The sequence below is a fragment of the Diceros bicornis genome, chromosome 7 (genome assembly GCF_020826845.1).
Source record: "Diceros bicornis minor isolate mBicDic1 chromosome 7, mDicBic1.mat.cur, whole genome shotgun sequence".
Classification (NCBI taxonomy): Eukaryota; Metazoa; Chordata; class Mammalia; order Perissodactyla; family Rhinocerotidae; genus Diceros; species Diceros bicornis.
Genome location: NC_080746.1, coordinates 67,652,283 through 67,671,185, shown reverse-complemented (window position 1 = coordinate 67,671,185; position 18,903 = coordinate 67,652,283). Strand labels below are relative to the sequence as shown.

At 47.5% G+C, this 18,903-nt stretch overlaps 2 protein-coding genes across 2 annotated transcripts; one reads left to right on the top strand and one right to left on the bottom strand.

The window, feature by feature from the left end:
• Positions 1 to 926: 926 nt before the first annotated feature.
• On the top strand, positions 927 to 9,667 carry C7H11orf16 (chromosome 7 C11orf16 homolog). Its single transcript, XM_058545945.1, has 6 exons — positions 927 to 1,107; positions 2,377 to 2,533; positions 4,154 to 4,388; positions 5,061 to 5,708; positions 8,461 to 8,618; positions 9,217 to 9,667. Exons 1-6 carry the CDS (start codon positions 965 to 967, stop codon positions 9,229 to 9,231), a joined length of 1,356 nt encoding a protein of 451 aa, XP_058401928.1. The 5' UTR covers positions 927 to 964; the 3' UTR covers positions 9,232 to 9,667.
• On the bottom strand, positions 9,558 to 16,911 carry AKIP1 (A-kinase interacting protein 1). The gene is made up of 5 exons (XM_058545944.1): positions 16,539 to 16,911; positions 15,988 to 16,068; positions 13,703 to 13,786; positions 12,276 to 12,347; positions 9,558 to 10,297 (listed from the first exon to the last, which is right to left on the bottom strand). The coding sequence occupies exons 1-5, from the start codon at positions 16,758 to 16,760 to the stop codon at positions 10,154 to 10,156; spliced, it is 603 nt and encodes a 200-aa protein (XP_058401927.1). The 5' UTR covers positions 16,761 to 16,911; the 3' UTR covers positions 9,558 to 10,153.
• Positions 16,912 to 18,903: the final 1,992 nt, after the last annotated feature.

The window sequence follows — 18,903 nt, the reverse complement described above, 5'->3', positions numbered from 1 at the left end:
CTCACAGGACTCTCCGGGGATCCAAGAGGGCTTCCCACCGACCTTTGGGGAATTGAGGCTACACTGACTTCCTCTCCCCCTCTTCAAAGAGAAAGATGGAGAATAACCCCCACCTCCTCCCCCTCCCATGCCTCCCAAGGCCTCCTGTCACCCCTCTGCACATGCTCAGTACACTCACTCGGCCCACAGCCTTCCTGCTGGCTCGCATCCATGGCAACCTGCTTGGCAACCAGGAGTCAGTTGGGCAGAGGCCCTGAGCCCCAACTGTCAGAAGGGCCGAGGCTGAGGTGGAGGAGTTTGGGGGCTGTGGGTAAGTGCGCTTGGGGTCAGACCTGTGGACTTGGGCAGGGGCAGACTCTAACAGGGCGCCGGTGGGCTGGGGCAGCCGAGTGATCTTGGGCCGTGGGTGGCAGCTGTCACCTCTGAAGGGTCTCCGGAGGCCGAGGCTCTGGGATCTCAACTGGGCCTGGGGCCAGAGTTAGTCCCGGAGGTGACTGGGTTAGGAGGAGAGTCTGGGACTTGGGTTAGGGGTCAGTTTGTCATCAGGGTTAGGATTTGGGAAGGGAAGAATGGTCTTTCCCCCGAGAATCCCTACTATTGGGGAGGAGGAAGGAGAAAACTAACTATATTGAGCTACTTATATGCCAGGTGCTTTCCGTATACTGTCTCTCGAGCGGTAACTGAAGCGCGGAGGTGAGGATTTACAGCTGGCTTTCTCTAATCGCAGCTCTGGCTCTTTCAACCCCTCCCCCATTTCCTGAGCTGAGGTTCCCGGGGCGGGGGATTCAGAGGACACCCTGGGCGGCCGTGGGGGCGGCTGGGGCCCTGGGAGGCCGCTGACCGCCGAGCTGAGCCGGGCCCCAGCCAGGCGCCCTCTGCTGGGCGTGGGCTGCAGCTCAGTAACGGTGGTGCTCGTTCTCAGGTGGTTTCCCCGAAGACCACGGAATCCTCCGCAGGGCCTGGGATGTCTTGGCCCAAATACTGCAGCGTGGCCACGACCTTGAAGGCCCCTGCCTGGGCCGGCGCTGCTCCTCCCTGGGACCTCTCGTTCACCTGCCCCTTTGTCCTCCGGGCGCCCTGGCTCACCTGGCACAACCCCCTCACCAGGTACTGGTCTCTGCCCCTCTGGCGGAAGTGGTGTGCTCCTTCCTTTTTCCTCTCTGCTCTTGGCTCTAGAGGGTGTACCATGAGGGAGAGAACTTGCTTCTTGGGAAGGCCGAAAGGGTCTTTTACTGTGTGGGCTATGATTTGCTTGGGGTATTATATTATCCCTGTTTAAACTGTGCTCCCCGGGGGCCTCAAGCGTTGATCTGGCTTTTGTCCCCCCTTGCAGCAGAGTGGCAGATGTCAGAGTTGGCAAGTGTGAGAGAAGGCAGTCAGGCATCACCAGTTATAAAGTTTCTAGATCATTTTACCATCACCTATGAGACCTGCCCTGGCACCACGTGAGAAATTAGGGTTTCTGCAACCAACAGCTAGGATGAGGTCTCCAGGCCCCTCCTCAGGTTCCCTCAGTTCCCTCAGTTATCCTGGCTTTTCCTGAATATAGTACCCTCAGTCAGCTGTCTAAAGTGTGGATACAAGAGGAGAAAGGAGGCTCAGCCTGAAGCACAAGCAAGTTGTTTAAATCCCGGGGATTCATGTCCATGCTACTCAATTCGTCTGCCCAGGTTAGGGACATGCTGGCTTGAACCCTTAATAGCCCCCTTTCTTGGTCCTATGTGGACCATCTCGTTCAAAGCCAGAGTTAAGCATCCCTGTATCCAGGCTTGCCCACAAATAAACACCTTCTTCAGAAACCCAAACCCTAACTCAACAGTTCCCACCCCCGCCCTGGCCTCGGCCCTGTCCGCAAAATTTTCCGGAACCAGCTTCTCCATTTTTCTGTCCCACAGCCCCTTAGTCAGCTCCTATGTGCTACCCCTGCTCAAACACTTCCTTCTCCCTTCTGATCCCACAGTGCCAAGTGTTCTTACAATTTTTTTCATCTGAACCTCCACGCATCATCCTGGAATCCCACACACCACCTTAGGATTCTCCTTCCTGGTACTCTTTCGTGGTCTGCTGTCTAGTCTCAGAACCAGCATTAATTAACTTGACTATATCAAGGCTAATCACATTTTGATTATCTTTAAACAATTCCCAATCTTCAAACGATGGTTGCCTTCACTGTCCTCTCCTTCTGCCCCTTCTAATAGTTTACCTTATCTTAGCAGAAGTCATAGATTGCCACTTTTTACATGGATTTCTGTTCCACATAGCCTTGTATGTCCTACACATGCTGTGGTGCTGCTCAGACCTAACAGTGAGAGGTGTTTCTTGATGTTTTTAGGGCTTGGTCTTCTCCACTGCCTAACTCCGTGTGCTTTTCTCCAGATACGCATCTTACCACCCGTGTCTCCACATTGCTGACCCAGCATGGCAGGGGCCTGGCTGGCTGGGAAGAGTTGGAGATGTTGCTGACACATGGGTCCTGGCAAGAAGGGAACCAGATGGCTTTTATTACCGGGCTCAGATCAAAGCTGCTCCAGAGGCAAGTCCCTAACTCCCCACATCTCCCGGGCGTGCTCCTCTGGGTGTGGGTGGCCCTGTCATACCTGATACGCCTCGGCTGTGTGCGCCCAGCAGTTCAGTTTCTTGGATGAGCACAGATCTTCCATGGCCAGGTTGTAGAAGTGAAAATGTAACGTCTGTGAGTGTACTGGTTTGCTAGGGTTGTGTAACAAAGTAGCACAAACTGAGTGGCTTAAATAACAGAAATTTGTTGTCTCTCAGTTCTGGAGACTGGAAGTCCAGGTGTTGGCAGGGTTGGTTTTTCGGAGACCTGTGAAGAGGAATCTGTTCCATGCGCCTTTCCTAACTTCTGGTGGTTTGCCGGCAATCTTTGGTGTTCCTTGGCTTGTAGAATCATCACTCTGATCTCTGCCTCATTGTCACATGGTGTTCTCCCTTTCTGTGTTCAAATTTCCCTGTTTTCTAAGGACAACAGGCGTTAGATTAGGAACACACCCTACTCAGCCATACTTCAGTATGACTGTCTTAACTAATTATATTTGCAATGACTCTATTCCCAAATTAGATCACAATCTGAGTTATTAGGGGCTAGGACTCCAACATATGAATTTTCAGGGGACACAGTTGAACCCATACCAGTGAAGAAAATGTACAGTAAAAGTACTTTGTTCAGGAAAATTCAATGTGTCAAATTATGGGCACCAGGCTATGGAAAGAGGAGCAAAATGTGTTTGTCCACGTGCATGCCTGTGTGCCCGTATACACAGAAGCACGGTCCCCTCACGCTGGGAGCCAGGCCGGGGCTTTACTTCAGTGGCTGCTGACTTCTTTGGGATTTTTCTCTTCTTTTCAGAGTCAGACTTTATAAATATGGATCCACAGAGGGAAGACTAATGTGAATTCTAAAAAAACATGAATAATAGAATTTGCAATCAGAAGTCATTTTGTCATTTTCAAGTAACTAATATGTGAATTCAAATGAAATATTAGCAGAGTTTTGCTCGAATATAGGTTCTGTCTAGTGATTTGATAAAAGTAATTTGTAACCAGACTTTCTCTTCAAAATCATATTGAGTTCTCAAAACAGCTCATGCTTTAATTAGCGTAAGTACCTCTTTTGCCCTCTCCTCTCGTTGATGCTGTTCACTTGCTTAGCCAAACCTTTCCTCACTGATATAACGGCAGTGCTGAGACTGCCCTATCGGCCACAGCCACTCCTTCCCCATGTGGGCCTGTGGATGAACACGCCATCCCTAGTTGGTCTTGACACAGGGACAACACTTCTTGGAAGTGCTGGGAGGAGGGGGAATGCATTGGGGAAAGATCCAGAGGACCCAGGTTACTCCTGGGAATTGCTGGCCAAAAATATAGGTAGGAGAAAAGAAAAACAGGAAAAGGAAGCGAACAGGAAGGGAGAGGCAAGAAGCGATCAAGGAGAGAGGCCCATGGCAAGAAGAGGTGGAGGGAAGAGCATCCACACCACAGCCTGCCTGTCTCTGCCATAATCGGCGCTCAGCAGCACCTGTCCCTGCCCCTTGAGGAACCCCCTGGGCCTGGTTCTAGGGCATTGTAGGGAACCCTGTGCTCCCTGTTGTACCTCCTCATGCAGGTCTCATTCTAAGTGTTTTCCTTCCTACAGCTGGAGAGGCAGGGGGCCCTGCTTGTAGAATTTGAGGCTCCCCTTGTCACAGGCCCAAAGCTGCCAGCCCAGCAGCAGAGCGTGGTCTTAGAAGAAGATGTCATTCTGTTCTCGCCATCCGTGGAATACTCACTGCAACCTGGGGACAAGGTGCTGGCACCCTGGGAGCCAGACCAACAGCGGTATGGCCCTGGCACGGTTCTCTTGGGCTTGGAGGCAAGAGACCCCGAGAGAGGTAAGGGAAGCTTCTCTGACTTACCAGTCCCCAGAAGGAGCCGGGCTGGTGATCAGGCCAGGGGAGAGAGCAAAGGGTGTCTCTATAGCCTAGGAGTCTGAGAGGCATTAAAAAAAATCCTTACCCCCTCACTTGCAGCTTAATCCTGGGGGTTATATGAATATATATATGAGATATATGAATCATATCTTTAAGATTATAAAATATTTTTTATCAGGGCAAGATAGCCTAAAACTACCATGTCTATGTTGGTTAGCTAACCTATGGTGTGTGGGGTTATCCTGGGGTCTCACCAGTACTCATGAGCTGTCCCCCACCAAGTTGTCCAGGCACTGGGACAGTCCCATCCTGCATGGCTGGCCAGTCAGCATCATTGTCATTCAAAGAATGACAGAAGGAGGCTTCTCCTTCCCTTCCCCCACCTGAGGATGCATTTTGGTTTTGACGGGAAAATTGAGACAGGGAGGCAGGTGCAAGTGCGCTGGGAAATGGTAGTAAATATGGAGCAGGTGAGGGAATGTTCCTGGCAGGCTCTCCAGGGAGAGGGGTGCATGAGGGGGCAGGCAGAGCAGAGTGGCTCACTGAGGCTTTGCTTTTTGGCATAGGAGAACCCTTATGCCATGCTACAGAAGAGGTAATTGTTACAAAATGTTGATCTTTTCTGTCATGTAGCATCAAAAGAAGAAGAAATTACTGTTCACTTCTGGAATGGCAAGATAGCTACAGTGCCTCTAGGTGGGGCCTGGTGGGTGCCCCCAGCTGTCTGGAAGAAGGCTATGGAGAGGCTGCACAAGCCTTTCACCAGGGAGCACCCCAGTCCCCTTCTCTGGGCCCCTTGCTGCCCTCTGCTGGGGCCAGTTGCTGGGTATGTCACCAACGGGCTTCCTCTGGGCACTCCGTTCCTGTGCCCTCCCTCCTACCCCTACGCCTGCTGCCAGCTGCTGTGCCAGGGCTGCCTCTGCTGCTCCCCTTTGGTTGGACCCACCTGGTGGCCTCTCACCAGGACCTCAGGGGTCACAGCCACAGAACATCCAGAGGCCGAGCTGAAGCCCACAGCACAGCTTTTGCCCCTAGAGGGTCCTAAAGAGGAGGAAGTAGCAGTGCAAGCTCCCGTGGCTGTTTCTTCCTCCTCCTCCTCTCCTGAAGAGGATTTGGAGAATGATCTGGAGATGGGCCTCCCCCAGAGGCTGATGGTGGACAGCACAGTCAACACAGACCCCATCCTTCTTGAGAAGTCTCCAAGGAGGCAGAGTGGCTTCTGCCAGCCTGAGTGGAGGTACTGGAAGAGAAACAGGTCTGAGCCACATCCTGGGAAGCCAGGTATTCTTTCTTCTAAGGCAGGGCAGAGGCCCCTGCTCCTTCCCTCTCATGTGTCCCTTAGGAATCTGATGCACACATCCACTGTGCCGGGATTAGAAGTGACACTTAGGAGTGTGGTCATGTCGAAGGGGAGGCTGTGATAAGAAGGAAATGGTAGTTTCCACTTAAGCAATAACACCCAACAAGAAAGGACAAGCTGATCTTTGTGCTAAGGTTTGCATCTGCATTTAACGCCTGTCTTCTTCCTCACTAGTCTCCACTGGCAGGGCACTGCCACTGTCTGTTCTGCTCCCTCCCTTTTTTCTTGGAGGCCTTGATTTTTCTCTAGATGAATAGTCAAAATGCCTCCAGGTGTGGATTAGAGTCTTCAATGCCCCGAGAAACACAGAAACTGGTCTTTAAACATTGGTCATCAGGCCTTCCTCTCCAGGTGGGCCCTTCAGTAAGTCAGAGTGGGAAGAACAGGGCACTGCATTGTGCTGCTCATCCTGTACAGCTAAGCGGGGAGGCAGTGTTATTGTCCTTGGCAATCTGCAGCCGTCTCCAAACTTCTTTACCTTGAAGTGGGAGAGGTTTCTGGGCTTCTGTGAAATAGGTCACTCCCATCTCACAGTGGGAGTTGTTGGCCGAAGCTACTTGGAAACAGCTGTTTCAACTAGATATGCCTGCCCAATAAATGATGATATAAAGAAAATGGTGCCCAAATCTGGAGTTTTCATGCTAACTTCTCCATAGCTTCCACCACCTCCTGCTTCAGCACGGACTGGAGAAAGAAAAGCTGTACCTATCCAAAAGAGAGGAGTCTGTGGGGAGCAACTGAGAAGCACCAGGCCCAGCCTCAGGGAGAGGAACGCCAGTGGGTAACCAGAGGGGCCCTGGTGGTCAGACATGCCCCAGACAGCAGGCCTGCCTTCCTGCTGCCATGGCTTGCTCCATAGCATTCTATCTAGACTAGTTCCAAACCTGATTCAGTCCAAACAAATTTTCCCTGGCCTTGAGCATACACTGCTCTTATCTCCATTGCCCAGTCACCTACATTTAACATTCAGTCTCTCTCCCCATCACCATATTTAAACAGACCCACTCTAAATTTTTTCCCCCAAAATAAATTCTAATAATTGGTTATAAAGAAGAGAAGTATAGTACCTTCAGGTACTTGGTCTGGCTTTCCTTCAGGTACTGGATCATTTGTTATGCTTCAGGCAAAGGCTAATTTTTGGAGCTAAACCCTGAGAATCAGTGGATCTGCCCTCTGCCAGGTCCCAACCTTGTGCCCAAAGTTATGGAGAATATGCCCGAGATGGGGTGTGGAGAAAGGGGCCACCCCTAGCCCTTGTCACAGATGGGGTATCGAGTGCCACTAGTGAAGGGGAAGTGCGTAAAACCACGTGTGCACCAAGGCTGGAAACCATGGCAAATACCAGAGCTGTGCTCTTCTCCCCTCCAGATTTTGTGTCCTTTTAAGGCAACGTGCTGCTCTGCCTCTCCTAACTGGGCTTGATAGCCATCAAGTGCTGATGCCTGACCATCAGCTTTAGGCTCTGCCTCTTAAGAATCCTGCTGCGTGGGGCCCTCTGTCATCCACACTTTCTGCTACTTTTAGTTACAGGCAATGAGGCTACTGTATGATCCTAACCTAACGATCCTAGAGAGGCCCGACTGTTGGCTGCCAGCAGTCATGTTGCTCTCCTTCCTTCCTTAGGACTGAAACAGCATTCAATCTGTAGTTTTAAAAGTCAGGGAGGGGATGGATTCTTTTAAAGTATTCCTTCCTTTTTATATTATTGTCCTTTTCCTCAGGAAGTCACATCTCCCATAGTTTTGTTTTGCCTCATTCAACCTGTGGGAGATCAAAATTGTCCACCTCAAAATATGTCTCTTTACCTTATGTTTTCTGCCGGACATTTGACCTTCCCCACTAACTGCCTAAATGAATTTAACTCTGGGGATGGATAGACTGGCAGGGTCCTCGCTAAGCCCATTCTTATCAAAGTTCTGTTTACCAAACATTTACATTTGTAAGGGAAATCTCCATTTGTTTAGGTATCTCCCTTTCTGTACTGGGAAGGGGGGAGGGAGGATGACCCTATCTCTGGAAACTCTCATCAGTACGGAGAAGACTTAAATCTGCATACTCTTGATTGCTGTGCTTTCTGGTAATGTCCCATAGCTGTCTCCCTCTGCACCCCCAACATCCTCCTTTGTCTACCTGAGTATGCTATTTAAGGTGAAAACCACCATTTGTCGAGAAACTCAGTTTCCCTGGTTTCTCCCATGTATACATGTTATTAAACTTTGATTTTCTCCTCCTATTCGGTCTCATGTCAATTTAATTTGTAGCCCAGCCAGAAAGGACTCAGAGTGGGTAGAGGATACTCTTCCTCCCCCTTCAAACCTCTTAAAACTTGTTTTTCCATCAGCTTACTATCTCTTTGTGATCAGTGTGATTTATAAGCTCCTTCGACTGGTGGCCGTTGGTTACCTTTGCTTCCCCTACTGGCTGTTTTGAAAAACACGTCTGATAATTTCTCCCACCCAATTCCAAATCTGGTTATCAGATATAGCCTTTCCCAAAAGCATAATGGCCAGAAATGACTAACAAACTTTATTTCTCTTTAAAAGCAGAGAACAATGCTTGGAGCTTACAGATAAGAGATTCTGTGATCCCTGATGTAGTTCTACTTAAGTTATCGCGACTAATCTCAACGAAATGGTGGCATACTTAACATAACTAACTGAATTTTGGGTTTAGGAACAAGATGTTGCAACATCCAGAAAGAAAAGGGCAACAAACCACAGCGAGTACAAACTGTAGTCGTGGGGAACACCAAGGAGCTGATCCTGGAAGCAACCAGCACTAAGCCACTGCAGATCCTGCCAGAAGAAGCTGAACGCAGAAAACTGAGCCAGGTACTCTGACACATCAGAGGGGCCAGAATTCCCCTTAGACTAAAAGCCCTGAGGATCTAGATAAAGCAGAGTGACTGGGAAGGAGCTTCGTAAGGACTCCTTACATGGTTCTTTGACCTTTTGGGGTCACACCCCTTTTGAAGATGATAAAATCCATGGCCACTCTTCCCAGGAAAATGCACATACCCACAATGTTGCATACAATTTCAGAAGGCTTCCAGAACTCATGAAGTTCATCATAGGCTTCCTGGGGGTGCAAGGATCCCTGTTTAAATGGCCCTCTTTTGTGGCCATTTGATAGGCATGGGTCTGCTTTACTAGGCCCTCTGTCGGTGGGAGTCTTCCTCACTAGGAATGCTAATATAGCTCTATTTATAAAATCATCATATAAAATACTGGTATTTTTCCTGAGGAAAGACTTGTTATGTTCAAATGAGATGAATCAATCACCAGTCAACTAAACTGAGAGATGCAACAAGACTGTGGGTTTGGTAGCTTAAAGAAGTTCAGGACACATCAATGACTTTTTAACATCAGTGACTTTTGATCCTTAAAATTTTAGTCAGCATAAGACTCTCAGGATGTTTTTCTCTTACAGGAGGCTAAAAAGTAGTGGTGGTAAATACCTGAGGAGGAGTCACACAGTGGCTGACAAGACCTCTTCAATGGAAGGAGGTAGCGTACAGGCCACAGATGACAGCTGAATAAGCAGCAGCATCTTCACCCCACTGGGACTTCCCTGCAGATGAGCGGCAGGAAGGGGCACAGGAGCATGGCGGCCCTGGCCAGGGCTCCCTGCCAGGAGCCTAGTCAGATCTGCTTGAGGATGCCTCTTCCACAGAAGCTGCAGGGTGTGGTCGGCCTGCTTTGGACAAATGTGTCCCCAGCCTCTCTGCCATCTTTTCATAAAGCCTACAATTGTACATGAGCGATGTTTGGTTTCACCTCTTAATACCAATAAAAAGGAATTCTTGGGCCAGCCCTGATGGCCTAGCGGTTCAAGTTTGGCACACTCCACTTTGGCGGCCCAGGTTTGATTCCTGGGTGCAGAACCACACCACTTGTCTGTCACTAACCATGCTGTGGTGGTGGCTCACACAGAAGAACCCGAAGGACTTACAACTATGATATACAACTATGTACTGGGGCTTTGGGGAGGGGAAAAAAAAAGAAGATGGCAAGACATGGTAGCTCAGGGTGAATCTTTCCCAGCAAAAAAAAAAAAGGAATTCTCTTTATTTCCAAATCTCTCCCTTTATTATCATAATGAACCTTTACTTGGAAAGCAAGCTGTAAAAACTATTCAGACAGCATCATTACATTATTACTTTCAGGCAAAAGAGGGTGGGGGGACTTCTACACTTTCAAGTTAAAATAGGCACCGAAAGAGATGAACTCCAGGTCCCAGGAAGGCTGACCCTCTCCAGTCGGCACTAAAAGCAAGATTAATGTGTAAATATTAAGAGAATCATATAGTGGCTTTATTCTTCTTGCTACTTAAAAAAAAGGTGATGTGATGGCTGTGATGGTCAACCTCACACGGGGAAGACCAAGTCCACACTTTGTCCTGAATCAACTGCGACCACATGAGTCTTCTTGGTTAAGTCATTTGCACCCACAGTGACAGAATAGGTCCCTGGATATACTTCTATGTAGAGGTCCTTAGAGATGTTCTCAGCCTAGAAGGAAAAGCAGATATTAGCAGTTTAAACATTTTATATCCCAGTGCTGTCAGGACACCTCCACCAGGCTACCTTTGTGTGCCAGAGGTGGGATGGAATGAAGCACTCGTGGGAGATGGAGGTCCTGCTCGAAAGCTCAGCTTGGCCACATAATAGGACTGTCATTTGGGTAAGTCTCAGCCTCTCCTTACGTTTGTTTCCTTATTTCTAAAACTGATAATACCTACCTCACAAATAAGCATGTATGTGAAAACACTGTAAATGCTAAAGTGTTATAGGAACATGCAAGGTCATAAAAGGAGCACTCTAGTTGGAGTAGAAAGATAAGAATTAGGTAGAGGGAAGGGCTAATGACCATTGTTTTGGGGACCAAAAGCAGACAGTGGCACTTGTTAGCACAGATTAGCAGTAATGGCAAGGCACGGTGGAATAACGAGAATCATTCTTTTTAACTGAACTTCGCTAAATTCATTATTAGGAAGATGAAACACTTCTTTTCTCCTAAAGCTGAGACGACTAAGAGCAGATTCCATTTTATCATGCAGCAAGACAGCTGGTTGGCAAAAACTTTCCCTTGGAGGATTGGTTCTGCTATAGTGCAAAACTGGAAGCTGGAGCTATTGGAAAGATGTTTACAGCTGAGCTGAGCACAAACCATCCTCCAAGGACAGACTTCACACATGGCTGGGAAGTGGGTCATGGCAGGTGTGCAGGCAGAGGAGTTCAAATGGGAAAAGAGAAAAGTCTCAGACCAGAAAAGAGCCTGTAATTAGCCAAAGCTCCTACCCCACAGCTAGGATACCACTACGTGCTTACTCAATGCTCAGGAGCCACAGGCAGAAGTTGTCGTTTCTACCACCACACTAGGGGGAAAAACCAAACTACTGGCCAGCAAATTCCACTATGAGGAATAAATGATAATATTTATACTGTTATGAAACTTCCTCCCCTTTCACCTTGCAGATCTGAAGCCATTTTTTCCAAAGCTGCTTCATGTTATATCCTTTCATGCCCAGTTACTACAAAACTGGAGGTCTACTATCATTTAACTAACATGAACGTAAGTAACAATACCACAACTATTTCTTGGTCATCAACTATGAAAGTGAACAAAAGTAGGTTTCAGAAAATACAGCTATATCAGAATTGCAGAAAGCCGATGCTTCATTTGTCTGCATAAAAGGAAACACTGGAGGTACGACTGGCATTTGTGATTCCAATACCATGAACATCAGGAAGATTAGCATGAGCAAAATCTAGCACGTGTTGGAGGCATCTAAGCCTAACAACTTACATTTGTACTAGAAGCAGAATATTCTTAGTTGCTATTAATTCTAGTATATTCTGAATCCTGGCTAGTAGCACACTGCATACCAACAAAAATTAAGCAAACTACTGCAGCAACATGCTGGAGTTCCTTTCCACAGAATTCCAGCCCTTCCAAGTTCCAGAAGATTCCCTGGGTTCATGAACTGATAAGTACTTTATCTTAAAAATGAAAAACTCATCACTATATGTTTTTATAGAGAAACATTTGTGGAAAATGGGAACAAATTCCTTCCAATGTTTTGGAACCCGATCTAACCAAATGTATATGTTTCAGAATTTCAGCAATGGTTTTCACTTTGTAAGCAGGAAGGTCAAGCCCCTCCTGCTGCTTGAACAGACAGTGGAATTCCAGCAGGACCCAGTGCCAGCCCAGCTGAGCTGTAGGAACTGAGATGTGAATACTTCACATTCTTTCCAACCACAACTATGAGTTCATGCACAAAGAGTATCCCTGAAGCTTCAAGCGAAGGAAGGAAAAACATAATTTTACACTGAACCAAAATGTCATACACTCTCCCCAAGGGTAGAAACATCCCAGCTTAAAAATACTACAGATCCAGTACCAAGAACCCTATAAAACCAGGTCAGCTGGTTCATGGAATTGCAAGGGTGGTGAAGCCCAGTTTACTAGAAGTTCTGTACTCACAGGCTGGGATGCCTCTGGAGCATACTCTGATGCTTGATAGATGCTTCCAAGACCAGAGGAGGTGTCTTTTCTCTGGAGAGACAGAAACACTGATTAGTGTCCAAGCTTTGACTGCTGGATTGTAAAGAGAAATTTTCTCCTACCTTATTAGGAACAAACAATTGTTCTGTCAGTTTTTTCTAAGTTGTCACCTAAGTTATTAAGACTTTTAGTGAATTCTGTGAAGTATTTTTAGTCAGATGTTTACCATAATTACTTTTTATCCTTACATGGGCTTTGCAGTCAGACAGACCTGAGTTTGGATCCTATCTCTGCTATTTACTGAGAGGGACAGATGAATTTCTCTAAGGCTTGGTTTCCCGCTCTATAAAATGGATATACTAGATCGTAGGGAAGATTTAAAGGACAAAAGTGACTGACACTTTACAGACTCTCAGAAAATAGAATTCTCTTCTCCTGTGCTTCTCCCAGGAGTGGGGGTACTAGAGGGAAACAGGCTGAACTGATAAAAGTCAATTTCCCTTAGAGGCACCAACTTATACATATAGGAAGGAATGGGAGGGATGGGAATGACTCTAGCCCACATGTAACCCCCTTAGGGTCAGGCAAACCTAAGAGAGCCCTAGGCCAGGCCAGAGAACGGAACCCAGGATTCGGGCTCTGGTGTTGCTCCTCATATCCCAGGCCAGGGAAACAGGAGGGACTTTCAGCATGTGTCCAGCCCTTGCTCACAGCCCTGTAGCCACTCTCCCATTCCTCTCCCTGAACCCACAGACCAGAGAAGTCAGGAATCCAACTTGTGGATTAGACTCTGGACTTAAGTTTGCTCTCTTTGAGTACAACTAGAGGAGTTTAAAAACAAAAAGAAAAACATCTCACAAATAACAACAATGAACAACTCTTGTTGAACCAATTCAACAAGTAGAATCTTTGGCTTCCCCAGAATGACATGTGGCAAGAGACAGGTAAGTTTGTAGTGAGAGGCCTGTAATTGTTATTATCTTTAGAAAAAGTATTTTGTTAAAAGAGACCCCCTCTTTGCACTATCTTTTTAAAAATTACCGAAGACATGTTGTCACTACCTTAGAGTAAAATGTATGATTATGAAAAATCTCTTTCCTATCCTAGATGTAGAAGAGGATATTTGAAGCTCTTTTCTTTAAGCCTGCCCAAGAATCCTGTGGCCCAGGACTGCAGGTTCAACCAAAGATCCTACAGTGGTATAAATCTTATACTTTGGACAAACTCTTATTTCATGTTCATTGCTGTAAGTTCTCCAAGGCTCGGAGTTGATGCATTTCCATTGAGCACTGTGATGCTGAGTCATGCAGGCATCCAGTAATACAAATCCAGCAGGAGCTCCCGAATATAGACTCTCTCATCTTGGGAGGCTGAGGGCACAGCACAGGACAGTTGGGGACACATACCTGACCATTCAGCTCTGACTTCCCTCTGTGATAACGATAGACATGGGTTGCCCCTCCTTCCTCTGGCACAGATGCATAATATTTCTAGAGAAGTAATGTGAAAGATGTTGAGTAGCCAAATAGTCTGGCCAAATTTTCAAAACACTCCATGTTACTTGGGCAAAGTGTGGCTAAGGCGGGAGGCAAGAGAGCAAAGGTAAGTTACCTGCCCTCTTGACAGACCTATGAGTCATAACAAATCTTTGCCCGTGTAAAATCTGCCCAAGAAGGAAACTACATTTAGCATTACTTTGCTGCCATCTGCTGCCTCTGTAGGGCAAGAACTCTGGCCAACTAAAGCTGGGCAGGACCATGCTCTCTGCCAGGTTAAATAATTTTCACATCTTCGCCCCAATGTCAAATACACATGCCCTTTCATCTCCTCTCATGACAAGCAACAGTTCCATGTTTATTGTTCAAGTCTCAGACAAAGACAAGGGAAGAGAGGGGTGCATCTCCTTGAGATTTAGAAATACAACAGGAAATGTAACATAAACCCAACAGCTATGCAGTGCTCTCCCCATGTGGAAGAAGGCAGGGAGAGGCCTCCGATTTAAGGAGAATAATCCAAAGGATCAGAAAGCAGTTACATTTTTCTTGTCTGCTTCCTTCCTCCCCCCCGAAGTTAACCTTAGACTTGCCCTTGATCGTGACTAATGATGAAAACATCACAAGCCTGCTTGTTTTGGACATAGTGTGGGGACAGTGTTTAAGGCATGAGACTGAAAGAATAATAAGCTGGGGAAGGAAAGCACTTCAGGACATGGATCTAATGATGTTTTTAGGGGATCCTTCAAAACTGTGAAGGCAAACTCAGAACGCTGTTCTTAATTCTATCTTTAGAAAGCCAAGGGGTTCTGAGGCTCCATTCCATGATGGAGACTTGAAGCGTGAACTGAAAACCAAAATGAAGAACACCAATCTGCTAAACCTCAAACCAAAGACAAATATTATTGCTTTTACTGAATCATGAATCAAAGGGTTTAAGTTGATCACTTTACAGTAGAGCCAAAGTTATGGATTTTTCTAAAACCATTTAACAGAATAAGAACATAAAAATATTCTCTGAACCATATCTCATTGGTTGGAATCCTGTTCTTGGAGTCACAGGGATTTTATAAAAGATATAGAAAGATTAGAGATTTTTTTGAAATCTTAATATATGAAATTGAAAAGCAGGACAGAAACAAGGTATTCTCTTCCTTCACCCTTATAGAGCAGCATCCTTACAACCACATAAGAATCACAAAATGTTAAGGCTGGAAGAGACAACAGAGTTTGCTGTAATTCCTAGAAGACAGAGTACCTTCCATGCAAGTGATTTCCTTGAGTGTTGGCTGGCCTGCCTTCAACATTCCCTCCAAGTACTTAAAGATGATCTGAGTATATGGTTTTGAGAAGAGGGCCCTTAAAACCTTGTTCACCCACTTCAATGAATGGTACCAAAAACCTCACAAAGGTCCTTCATGCTACAGTTTATGACAATTTTCTGGGATTCATCTCTCAGTGGAAACCAAAGAAACAGACTGTAAAGGCTGGAAAGGACTTGAGAGATCTTCATTTTACAACGGGGAAGGTAAGGCTGAGTGACTAACGGGCAGAAGGCATTACAGCCAGTAAGTGGCAGAACTTGGGTCTGCTTCCTGGGAAGCTGCTGCTGCCACTGAGCCACACCACCTCCAATGAAGGTGCTGCATCTGTTCCAAATAACCACCTTTGTGGCCAACAAGTGATATGGACCCACAGGGACATACTTAAAAACTACATTCCCAGGGACTTGAAACTACAGTTAAGATTTAATGTAGGGATTTTGTTTCAGTTTTTGTTTCAATACATTTTGAAAACAGAAAGGCTCGGTTCCAGCTTACAGTGACCCTACTGATTTTTTGAAAACTTTAGTCCAGTTCAAAGTTTAAAAAAATCCTAATATTTGGACTTGTTTTGGAATTCAGCAAATAAGCTTTTTTTTTTCCCCCCACTAGTTTGAAAACAATAGTGAGGGCAGAGACCTTTTCTGGCTTGTTCACTGCTGTATCCTCAACAATACCTAGAGTTAGGCATTCAACAGATATTTGTTGAATGAATTCTAACTTGGATTTATCACCTGGCTTAAATTACAATCTGCCCACAAAGGCAGGGCAGAGAAAACAGGTAGTCTCTAGCTTCTCCCTAAATCCCACAGAGATCCACTTTGTGACCCATCTGCAGGTCGATCGGGGGCATGGCTTTGGCTCACACAAACTTACCCCACACTGACTTGAAGTATAGTCCATGAATTCAGCCATTGTTCTGAAGGAAGCACTGAGGGTTGGGTATCTTTCTTCTCTCTATTTGAATAAACAGCAAGTCACTGGTGAGATCTGGCATTCTCTACTGGAGAATGAAGTCATTTTGAGTACAGCTTCCTTTTTACTTTTCGAAAGGCCTCTGCAAGTTTAAGTCAGTAAGAAGGATCTTACTGAGAAAGAATTCCAACTCTAAAAGGAATACACAGACATATAATTTATCTAGGACAAATAAAGGTTTGCAGGCTTTCCTCTAGTATCAGATGGTAGCATGTAACAATTTTTTTAAAAAGTAACCAACCAGGGCCGAGCCCTAGCAGTATCCTAAAGCTACCCAATAAGAATCTGTCAAATGTCTAGAGTTTTCAAAGGGCTTTTCTACACTGTCCTGATACTTTAGAGCTTCCGCCAAGGTCAGGATCCCTGAGATGCTTCTGTGTGGCGTGCCCTGGTTCCCGGCAGGCCACCGCTGAGCGAATGAATGGGCTGGTCCCCCAGCACAGGGCCCTCACCTCTCCCGGGAGAAGGCGCCGGGGGCCAGCTGCCGGCCGTCTTTCTTGGTAGGGCCGTTCCCGGCAAATGACCCCCACGCTGCCTTTGGGAAGCTCCAGCGAACGCCAGTCCACCGCCCTCCTCCTGGCCCGCTCCAGCACTTCTTGACCCAACCTAGCCGAGCGCTGCAGAGAATGACGGTCCACCCCGTTCAGCGCCGCGGCCACCAAACAGGTCTCCATGTCTCCCTGCGCAGGCACATACACACACACACCGGCGGGTCAGCAGGCCGCCGCGACCCTGCCCCAGCTCGGGGTCTGAGCCTGGGACTCGACCTCCATGGCGACCACCGGCCCCGGCTCCGCCCGCAACCCGCTCTCCAGCGGCCACGGGGTCAGGGGCGAAGCGGCGCGCCGTGACCCCTTCCCTTTCTGTCTCCCCCTGCCCTCCGTAGGAGGCCCTCACCCGGCCGGCCTCTCACAGCGCATGCGCTCAGCTCTCTGACGGCGACGGACGGCTGGGCCTGGGGCACCCGGCGCCGGCGCCGCAGGCCATTGGCGGGGGGGCGGGAGAAGGGGCGGGGCGGGGGAGGTGCGTGGCCTGCGCCGGCCACGCCCCGGGGGAGTAACTGCTGCAGAGCAGGGCCCGGGGCGGAGCGTATGGCCGTGCGGGACGCGGGGTCTGGTGTTGAGGCAGGGGCTGAGGGCACCAGTCCGCGCTGTCGGAGGAGGCCCTGGGCTCCGGGCCTGGCCTTTAGAGGTCATCTCCGCTGCTTAACGTGACGAGCCTGCTGCAGTCAGGTGTTCTCCAGTTGGGCTAAGAAACTGTGGGGAATAAGACAAGTGCGCCCAGGCGCCTTTTTCTGCATGGTCGATATTTTGGGATATTGCTACTCTAAAACCTCTTTTGTTTGAGGAGATGACTAGGATAGGCTGCAACAGTGCAGCTGCCAAGGTGGCGTTTGCAGAAGGGAGTCTGGCCAGCAGGCTGTGGGCGGTGGGACGCGCGGCCCTCCGCCGGAAGGCAGGTGTTTCTGGCCCACAGGGCTTGAGGAGGGACTTCAGTTGTCTGTAGGGTCTCTCGTAATCCCCTCGGGGCAGCGTCTTCACCCCTCCAGTGCGAAGTACAGACTCACACATTTTTGGAGGCCTCGTCTCTGGGGGTTTGAACCCACTTCCAGAATAGTTGCAGCACCTTTAAGGAGCTGTGCATCGTTACCTTCCACTCCACTCCGCTGTGTTATTTGATATGAGATGGCGCCCAGGGTGTCACTGCGCTTTAGTGACTCCGCTACACCACCCTGCGCGCAGCAAAGCGCTGATGCTCAGGAGGGACCACTTTAAGGGACACAAGGAGATCCTCAACGCTGAGCTAGTTTCCTCCGCAGAAGGCTTGATTAGCAGTGCTGAGCTACCAGGTGTGTATGAGGATACTCCCACAACCTCCGTCTGCACTTTTGCTCATTTCCTGCTTTCCTCTCACAGAAATTGAGTGCAAGTCTTCATTCCCAACTACCCTTGGGATATTTTTCATTGTAGGACTATTCTAAAACTTTTCCTTCAGTAAGTGCTTATCAGGTGCCTCCTTTAGAACATAGTGGTTACGGTGCAAAGGATCCCCAATGTCCGAAGAGCTGAGTTCCCGTTCCGGCTCTGCCACTTTTTTGCTGTGTGATTCTGGGCAAACAAATTTCTTAACATCTTTGAGCCTCGCTTTTTCTCATCCCTTCACTCAGGGCTCCAGCCTCCCTAGACTGTGAGCTTCTTGAGGGCAGGGACCGTATCTGTCTTGTTTACTGAGTTTAAGGTGCATCTAGTATTTTATCTGTCCCAGAGGAGCTAAAAATAGTGCTTGAATGGTGAATTGGGTTACTGTAAGGATTCTGAGAGAGAATTCCTGTAAAATGCTTAGCACAATGCCTTGCAAAGAATAAGTGCTGCATAGATTTAGCTACATTATTATGTGCCAGGCACTGTCCTAGGAGTTGTGGAGAATTGAAACTGGATCAGACTGAAGGAGAATAAAAGGAAATGACACATAAAATCTGTAATGCTAGAAACAAAATATTAAGACTTTGTTCATAAGCTGTTTGCTGTAATATTGATACAGATCAAGTTCTATGAAGCTTAGAGGAGAAAGATATTGTTCAGTTGGGGGGGGATCAAGAAAGGCTTTGTAGAGAAAGAAGCATTTGAACTAGGCCTCAAAGGGTGGCCTAGGAATTAATGAGAGAAAGGGTAGTTAAGATACCTGTTAACCTATCTTATAATGAGTGTGGTTGGGGGGAAGACAGAATTTGTTCTTTTTTTATTATTTATGGATTTCAAGATCCTGGCTCCATAAGTTTTAGCTGTGTCTGTGTAACCAAGAGCAGATTACTTAACC

Excerpts from the sequence above, each read along its gene's own strand:
- C7H11orf16 (XM_058545945.1), top strand. The coding sequence starts at position 965 with ATGTCTTGGCCCAAATACTGCAGCGTGGCCACGACCTTGAAGGCCCCT. Across the intron at positions 4,389-5,060 it reads GGCAAGAGACCCCGAGAGAG|CATCAAAAGAAGAAGAAATT; the intron begins GTAAGGGAAGCT and ends TCTGTCATGTAG. Across the intron at positions 5,709-8,460 it reads GCCACATCCTGGGAAGCCAG|GAACAAGATGTTGCAACATC; the intron begins GTATTCTTTCTT and ends TTTTGGGTTTAG.
- AKIP1 (XM_058545944.1), bottom strand. The coding sequence starts at position 16,760 with ATGGAGACCTGTTTGGTGGCCGCGGCGCTGAACGGGGTGGACCGTCAT. Across the intron at positions 16,069-16,538 it reads GGCGCCTTCTCCCGGGAGAG|AGAGAAGAAAGATACCCAAC; the intron begins GTGAGGGCCCTG and ends TTATTCAAATAG. Across the intron at positions 13,787-15,987 it reads ATACTTCAAGTCAGTGTGGG|AAATATTATGCATCTGTGCC; the intron begins GTAAGTTTGTGT and ends TTACTTCTCTAG.